Source organism: Drosophila suzukii, chromosome 2L (genome assembly GCF_043229965.1).
Source record: "Drosophila suzukii chromosome 2L, CBGP_Dsuzu_IsoJpt1.0, whole genome shotgun sequence".
Lineage (NCBI taxonomy): Eukaryota > Metazoa > Arthropoda > Insecta > Diptera > Drosophilidae > Drosophila > Drosophila suzukii.
This window is the reverse complement of record NC_092080.1, coordinates 2,823,854-2,832,873: the sequence shown is the minus strand read 5'-3', so window position 1 is coordinate 2,832,873 and position 9,020 is coordinate 2,823,854. Positions and strand designations below refer to the sequence as shown.

At 41.2% G+C, this 9,020-nt stretch overlaps 1 protein-coding gene across 1 annotated transcript; it reads right to left on the bottom strand.

The window, feature by feature from the left end:
- Positions 1-6,499: 6,499 nt before the first annotated feature.
- esg (escargot) lies at positions 6,500-8,776 on the bottom strand. Its single transcript, XM_017072878.4, has one exon. It carries the CDS (start codon positions 8,549-8,551, stop codon positions 7,145-7,147), a length of 1,407 nt encoding a protein of 468 aa, XP_016928367.2. The 5' UTR covers positions 8,552-8,776; the 3' UTR covers positions 6,500-7,144.
- Between the last annotated feature and the right edge of the window lie 244 nt (positions 8,777-9,020).

Genomic DNA, 9,020 nt, shown 5'->3' with positions numbered 1-9,020 from the left:
AATAACACCATCTACGCTAATGATCAACGCCATGATGCTGCCCCTCTCCTCTAACTAACGCTAACGCACGGTGGAACGTAGAGAATAACATTGCAGGTGGGAGGGAGAGGTAAGAACAGGTGCTGCGAACTCAGCTATTTTTCTATCTTTTAGTTTTTTATAGAATTCGGAAACAAAATCCAAAAATAAGATTTCTTAAATATAATTAATATTAAAAAAAAGAAAATGCATTTTACTTTTTTTCAAGATAATAACAATCTAACTTTAAGGGATCTTAAACAATTTTTCACTTTTTTTTAGAACAGGTAAATAGGTTAGGTACGCAAATTATGATAACCTAGACTTCTTTAAAGTACCGAAATATTAAATAAGATACATTTTGCAAATATATTTCGCCAAAATGAATTAATTTAACATATGCTTGACTTAAGAATCAATTATTGCAATGTTCTATTATAACAAAAATTTATGCATTTAACTGAAATACGTTTTTGAAATACTTTTTTTTAAATAAGAATAGCTATTTTCCCGCTGAATAAAATCCTAAATTTAAGCATTACTCATGGGCAAATAAACATAGAAGGGGTGAGAAAAAAGGGGGAAAGAGGGGTTCCAACAGTGGCCACTTGCAAACAGACAATAAAACGCGTTAACTGCTCTTTTGCCTGCCGCAATTGTTGAGCTTGGTCTATGCGCTGTCTCCCTCTCACCTGTTGGCACTCCCCAGGCCACCACCCCTCAAACCACCCCCCTCACCGCCCACTTTTGGAGCACGCAGAGCCACTAACTAATTGGCTGAAGCAACAACAACTTTGAACCCACGTCGCCTCTCTCGCTCTCTCTCGCGCATTTGAAGATGATATCGTTGTGTTGCAACTCACGCACTCACCATTACACTCGCACTTAGACAAACACACACACATCCATTTTAGCCCCATCATCTCTCTGTCTCTCTTTCTCACACTGGAAATGGAGTTGGCCCCAAGGAAAAAAACAACAAAATAGCAGAAAACACTTGCGCTGTTGTTGCTCGCTCACACAAATTAGCTGAAATTGTCAAAGAAATGTTAAAAGGGGGTAGGGAGGGGGAATGGGGAAATGGGGGATAGAGAGTGAGCGAGAGGGAGACAGCAGGCTCCATTTCTGCATTTCGTGCATCTGTCTCTTATCTTCCAAACAATGAGATTCGCTTTATGACAGCTTTTCTCCGAGGCTTACGAGTAATTTAGACCAAGTTGGGAAATTACAAGCTTGGTTTAGATGTGAAGTACATTAATTTTGTAGATTTTTTTACAGGCTATTTACGTTAATCTTTGTATTTCTATGAGAAATAGCTATTTATACCCGTTACTCGTAGAGTAAAAGGGTATACTAGATTCGTCGGAAAGTATGTAACAGGCAGAAGGAAGCGTTTCCGACCCCATAAAGTATATATATTCTTGATCAGGATCACTAGCCGAGTCGATCTAGCCATGTCCGTCTGTCCGTCTGTCCGTCTGTCCGTCTGTCCGTCTGTCCGTCTGTCTGTCCGTCCGGATGAACGCTGAGATCTCGGAAACTATGGGAGCTAGGCTATTGAGATTTGGCGTGCAGATTCCTGAGCTTCTTACGCAGCGCAAGTTTGTTTCAGCACAGTGCCACGCCCACTCTAACGCCCACAAACCGCCCAAAACTGTGGCTCCTACAGTTTTGATGCTAGAATAAAAATTTTAACTCAAATGTATTGTTCTCATCAATACCTATCGATTGACCCAAAAAAAAGTTTGCCACGCCCACTTTAACGCCCACAAACCGCCCAAAACTGTGGCTCATACAATTTTGATGCTAGAATAAAAATTTTAACTCAAATGTATTGTTCTCATCAATACCTATCGATTGACCCAAAAAAAAGTTTGCCACGCCCACTTTAACGCCCACAAACCGCGAAAACCTGTGACGCCCACAATTTTCATGCTAGATAAAAAAATTTTAACTGAAATGTATTGATCTCGTCAATACCTATCGATTGGTTAAAAAAAAAAATTTACCACGCCCACTCTAACGCCCATAACGCTTAAATCTGTATACCGCCGGTAGGTGGCGCATTTTAATCTCGCTTTGCTGCTTGCATATCTCTATTTAGCTGAGTAACGGGTATCTGATAGTCGAGGTACTCGACTATAGCGTTCTTCCTTGTTTTATTTATTAACGGAAGATATTTTTTTAATGTTAAAAAATAGTTTTATAAATACTTATGTATATATGTAATAGTTGAACAAAAATGTGGAAATTTTAAATGGAGCTTAGCCAAGTTTTGCAAGATAATTTTTATTCCATTATCTTAAATATACATTTTCTGTGAACTTTCCTGAGAAATATTTTTTCAAATATACAATAGCAAACTACCTTCTTGTTAAATACTAAGGGTTTTCCAAATTTCCGGTGTACCATTTAGTTTAATTCTTTCAATACCTTCTTAAATATTTACAGGCTGCTCATACATATATTTAAAAAGGGGCCATTTCGATTTCAAATGCATAAATATTAAATACGTATTACATATAAAAAACATAAGTACATTCATTTTTAACTTGAAGACAGTTTTTAAAGTCGTAGGTTCCTTTTAGCCGAGGGTCCTTAATATTTGAACTAAAATTTTTATTTAATATCTTCTTACCTTCTTACTTATTTTAATTTCAAGTCCATAAAGAAATGTTATGAAATGCGTAATAAATATAGGAAAACCAAGCACATTCCTTTTGAAATTGAAGATGGTTTCTAAATTCCGAATTACCTTTATATTTCCAATTTTAAAATATGATAAAGGTACTGAAACCTTCTGAAATTTTTACACCCTTCTCTCATATTTCAAAAGGGGTTTATTTCGATTTCAAATCCAAATCGGACCCCGGCGATCGCGCAAAAAAGCACACTTCGACTCGTCGTGACAAACAAAACGCTCACGTTTATCGCAGACAAAAGATCTCCATTTTTACGCTAAATTTCATTTCAGTTTGCGCTTTTTTGTCGCTCGGTCTCCCTCTTCCCTCTCTTTCCCCCCTCAATTGCCATCTCTTTCTGCTCTGGATCGATCGTCTATATTTGTGTGTGTGTACTTTGCCTTTTGTTTGGAAAGTTTTTCATTTTGGCTCGTTAAAAAATTTGAAATTCAAAAAAAGTGTTTTTCTTGTTGTTTTTTCAATAGACAAATAGACAAAAGGGTGACGCAGGTTGGTGGGTGGCCGAAAGGGGGAGGCTCCTTCGCTTTGTTTATCTTTGCATATTCATAAAGCTTCGATCTGTTTACCTTTTTGCGTTGTCGTTTGACTTTTAGCTGCTTTATTATGGTGCAGCTCACTTTTTTCTGGCCAAAATCCTCAGGTTTTATCAGTGACACCAAGTGGGGGGGGTTTCGAAGGGGGGCTGGGAGCTATGGGGTTACCCCAAAAGGTGGAAGACCAGACAGACAGCTGCAGTTGCGAAAAACGTCAGGAAAGTGATATTTGTTTATTGTTAACGAATTGAAATGGATGCTGAAAAGTACTTGGGATTGGGGATATCATTCAAAGTAAAAACCATATAAAAATATTTTATTTACCAAAAAGAGAAAGATCCTAAAAATAAGTACTCATATAATAAGATATACCTTTTATCAAATTATGTTATGTGACTTGATAATAATGACTTTCAATAAGAAATTATTTCTAATTTACTTTCAGAAAATCTAATCCATGAACAAAATAATAATATTGGAATATAATCTTATAAACCCATTGACTTGAATAATTCACAGAAACCATAAGCCCTAATCCTTCTACCCCAGTTCATTGAACCCTCCCTAGATTCATCTATCGTTATTTCAAATTTTCCCACAAACAAACTCAAGGCACAATATTCATTTGCCATAAATAAGTCACCACAAGCCGGGGTCCCCAAAATCAGTCAAATTGTCGACGGCCTAACCCAAAGATCTTCATCATAGTAACCCTAACTGGACCCGCTACCCACCGTCGAATAGCCAACAAAAAAAATGCACCGATCAAGCGCGAAATTTGGCACAAATAAAATAAAATAATCAAAAATAAAGGCCCAATGGGTTGCTTTTTTCGGTAATATTTTGGGTAGGGAGAGGGTCAAGCGGCAGTTACCCTCCCGTTTTGTTGCTGCCCATGTTTTGGGCCATTTTTTATTTCATTTTTCCTATTTTTATTCCCCCGATCTTTGTTATCGAGAGCCAGAAAGCCAGACGAAGGCACACAAAAGGCCCTAAATGCGCGTCTATTTTGTTACAATTTAAGACGCTTATTAGAAATCGTTTGCAAATTGTTTAGCCAGAAAGCTGGCACGAACGATCGTCGTTTTGGGAGCAGCGATCAGCGAGCTGGGTTTTGGATTCGCTTTTTGGGTCTCCAGTCTGGGATCTTGGACCCTGTGGATCTGCAGGCTGGGCTGCCGCCTGCTAACTGCTAGATGGTAACTGGTAACTGGTAACCCGAGACTGGAGCAAACGGCTGTGGAGGAAGTGGAGCCACGAAATGCGTGCATATTAATTTTCGTATATTTACGTTGGCCCGATCTATCGGATTGGGCTGGGATCGCTCTATGCACTCCACAAAAATAATTTGTTAAAATATTAAGAAACATTTAACCCAACCATGACCTCTGGTTAAGCTGTTGATCAACTTACATGCTTGATAACATCATCAGGGTTTGAAGTTATATAATACTATGTATAGGTATATAATAAAAGTATGCAATCCGTATTATATCATATTATCAAGGATACTATGTATAGGTATATTATAAAAATATTCAATCCGTACTATATCATCCATCCATCCATCATCAATCCACCATATCATCAAGGATCATCCAAGTAAAATATGATTTATCAAAGCATGAGAATCGAGATATCGTATAAATATGCAATCCACATTCATTTATGAAAAGATGTTTTCTTGATCTTTAAAATAAATATATTTCAAACCTAAAGGGCAATATTTTACAATTAAATTTTAAAAAGGGTCTCGTAAACTCCTTGAGATTTTAAACATATTTATAAAGTTATGAGTGTCACATTCTAAGATTCGGTTTAATTTTTTTAGCTTTCTTAAAAATTTTGGAACCCTTTTCTCAGTGTACACACGTGAAACTTGACTGAGACTTGTTGCTGCCGTTGCTGTTTGGGTTTCGCTGGTTTTCTAGCTGCCTGATGATCTAATTTGGCAACAATTGTCGTGGTCGTCGATCGCTGATGCCGATGATCGTGGATCGACTGGATCGGCGGGATCCCAAGTCCCCATCCCCATCCCCATTCCAAAACCCTATCCCCACACACATGTGTGAGCTCTTTCTGGGCCTTTGGAGCAAGCTCTCCTCCGCCTGGCGATCGATTGATCTCGATAATGAGTTTCGTTTCGTTTCGTTTGGCTTCAGAGGACGCACCCATAATTTCGTATGCTCTGTCACCCGAACGATACCTTCCCGACGATTATGATTTCCCCGCGCTTTTCCGCCTGGCTGGATACTAGATGCATCGATCACACTTGGTGATCTCCAAGACTCTATTTCCACTGCTCTCTCATTAAGATCGGGTGCTCGAGTCTAATAAGACTTTTTACCGGGGCGCGGACCTACTGGGGCTTGAAGTTCGCCTTTTGATTTAGTGACTGCCATTTTGTGATCGTCGTACGTGTACCGAAATTTAAATATAATTTATGATCAGCCTGGCATATAAAGTGCGCCTTTTGCTGGGCAGACCATAAAATGTCGCGAATGGCTGATTGGGGGTTCTCATTTCCCGATCCATTCGCTCGATTTTTTGCTCATTTGTTTGGAAAGAGGAGCATGACCCAAAAAAAAAACAGATTGGGGGGAATATTTGGAGAACTTTGGAAGACCATTCACGATTATTCTGGATTCCATTGAACTTTCAAGCGGAAATAGGAATTTATTAATAACAATGCTGGACAATTGAAAAAATTATTTAAACCTTCGTTTAATATTATTAGATTGTTATATTGTTTTCAATATATATATAAAAAAAAATATTTTTCGAAAACACATTACGAATTCAATAGATTCCCTTTCCATTTGTCGTTCCATAAAGTATGTATATTAAAATTCGTTTAATGTAGTCAATATTTTCAGAAGACCATTGTGCATTTAATATGGGAAATTAAGTAAATAGAAGAATTCCTTTAGCATACCCTGATTTTGCTTAAGTTATAGACAAACATGAAATCATGATACTAAAAAATATAAACCGAATATTACTTGCATTTCAATCATTGCCAATCAGATTATACTTAGTGTTATAAATTCCATAAATGTAGCAACGAAAAAATTGGACGAGTTCAACATTTAAAATATTTTCAATCTTCTTTGGTTCTTAAAATTGTATCATTTCAATGTTGAACTCCTTCAAATTTTGGAACTAAAATTGTCAGCCTTGCTCTGAAATAAGAAATCCTGAAAAGTAGAATACCCAACCCACCCAAAAAATAAAATGATTTTCAAATTCTTTTCGTATGTAAATAAAATGTATTTTCTTCTTTCTTCGCTTGATGCAATAAATTACTTAGAATTACAAAACATTTTCGTATCAAAATATTTGTTGTTCGCTTATCTTCACTTAGGTTAAAGTACAACATTTTCAATGTATATGCGAAAAAGTAGGTTCATATCAAAAATATTTTACGGTCTACAGCTAGGCTAAAAATACTATCGTATAAAATAGAGAGATGTTGTATGTCTTGCTTGCGATTGTCTGGCGTTTCGTTTGTTTTCAGCTTAAAGTCTACAGTTAGACATAATACATTATGTACAGGATAAATCGTAGAATACTTTACAAAGTTCATCTTTAGGATATGGGCACACACGCTTAAATGGTTTGAGTTATTCAAATAGGGGGATATGTGTTAAAAAAGTGTTTTGGGGGGTACAAATTAAAATGTAATTTTTAATTTTCTCTTTTTTTCGGAGAAAATGCTGACTAGAAAATAAAAATAAGTGAAATTCTGCTTGAAGTTGTGTGTCTGCACTGGGAGTTTTTGTGTTTTGGGAACTTGGAGCCGCCTAAGAGAGCTAGGAACTAATTTTTGGTGGAACATGGCTGGGATCTCAGCTATATGTGTACGTTATATACAGCCTATTGCAGATCGCCTTAGGGCTCGGCATAGCCGGCGTAGTTGAGTTCGCTGCTGGAGGATCCGGCATTGCCGCCAGGACATCCGCCCTCCGAGTGCTTGGTCAGCAGGGACATCCTCGAGAAGGTCTTGGAGCAACTGGTGCAGGAGTACTTCTTGATGTCCGAGTGGGTCTGCAGATGGGCTCGCAGATTGGAGCGATCGGCGAAGGCCCGGTGGCAGTGCTGGCAGCTGAAGGGCTTCTCGCCCGTGTGGGTGCGGATGTGTCCCTGGAGGAGCCATGGTCGGGAGAAGGCCTTGCCGCACAGGTTGCACTTGCAGGGCAGCGTGTGGGTGCGAATGTGCATCTTCAAAGCTCCCAAGGAAACGTAGGTCTTGTCGCAATCCTTGCAGCTGAAGGACTTCTTCACCTGGTTGCCCTCGGCGGCGGGGCAGTGGAACTGCTGGTGCTTGGTCAGGCCCGAGAAGGTGGAGTAGGATTTCTGGCAATCCGGGCACTGGTAGCGTGGCGGCTGGCTCTTGTCCTTCTTGGCGGATGAGATGGGGCTGGGTCCAGGCGAAGATTCCCCTGCCGTCTTGGCTGCGGGCAGTTCTCCAGGCTGCTGGGTCTTCAGGTTCATGTTCTTGTGCTTCAGGGACAGATCTTCGGGCAGCGAGGAACTGCAGCTGGACTCGGGCGTCATCGAGCGCATGGAGTAGTAGGAGTTCTCCGAGTAGGCCGGCGAAATCGGAGCATGGTGATGATGGGTATAGCCGCCCAGGTTGGGGTAACCGCCCATGGGCGGATAGGGCAGGAAGCGGTGGTGGTGCTGCCGCACGCCAATGGGTCTGTGGATGATTTCCGATCTCATGGGCGGAGAAACGGAGCTGGCGCGTCCATGAAGATAGTGGTGTGGTGGCGGCGACAGGGAGCCCAGCGAGTCACTCGGCGAACTGGGCGCAATGAGATCGCCACGCAGCGGGGAGATCTGGTGACCCGGCTGCTGATTGATGGTCCTGTAGAATTCGGCGGTGTACGGCGACATGTGGAAGTTCCAGGGATATTTGGGGTAGGTGGGTGTGGGCACCACCACGGAGGCGGCGGCAGCGGCGGCCACGGCAGCGGCAGCAGCCAGAGCCGCAGCTTGGGTCTGGTTGGGATCGGAGTCCACATCCACGTCCACATCCTCGTCCTCCTCCTCGATGTGCTCGTCATCGGTGTGGTCCACATCCACACCCTCGTCTTCGCAACAATCGCTGACGTTGATCAGCTCTTCGGAGGGATTGTCTTCCAGAATTTCCATTTTCTTCACGCACAGATCCTGGGGTTCGTTGGGGGTATTATTGTGATTTTGGGGCGCCTCGAACTGGTAGTTAACCGGGCGCTTTTTCAGCGGGCACTTGCTGTAGTTTTTCTCCACCAACATGTCTTCCACGGAATGCATTTTCTTGCTTTTTTGTTAGAGTTTATAAGAATCGTTTGAAAAAGTTCTGGATTTTTCTTGTCACTTTTTTTAGTGTGTCCTCATGTTCACACAGGCACAACGATTTTCGGGTATTACACAGAGATACAAAACGCGTGTTCCGTTAGGCGAAGCGGTTGAATGTATCGGTTATGCTGCGGTTATGTTCAGGTTAGGAGAGCTGGTTATGTCAATCGGTTAGCGTCTGAGAAGAACTGAGCGAGTTTGGCGGTGGTGCGGCCTTTTTATACCGCCTGGGCTTCGGGTGTCTTCGGCTCTGGACACGAAGCTGGCGGAAGAGAGCGCTCGAGAGAGCTCTCCGGGTGAGAGCGTGCATGTTCATACAGGTAGCTGCGTCGACCAATCGCAGCATTCGGCGCGAAAACAGGTTTCGTCTTGTTTATATACGAATGCCTCACGTGCCGACTTCGTACACTTGCACCAATCGAAG

Excerpts from the sequence above, each read along its gene's own strand:
- esg (XM_017072878.4), bottom strand. The coding sequence starts at position 8,551 with ATGCATTCCGTGGAAGACATGTTGGTGGAGAAAAACTACAGCAAGTGC.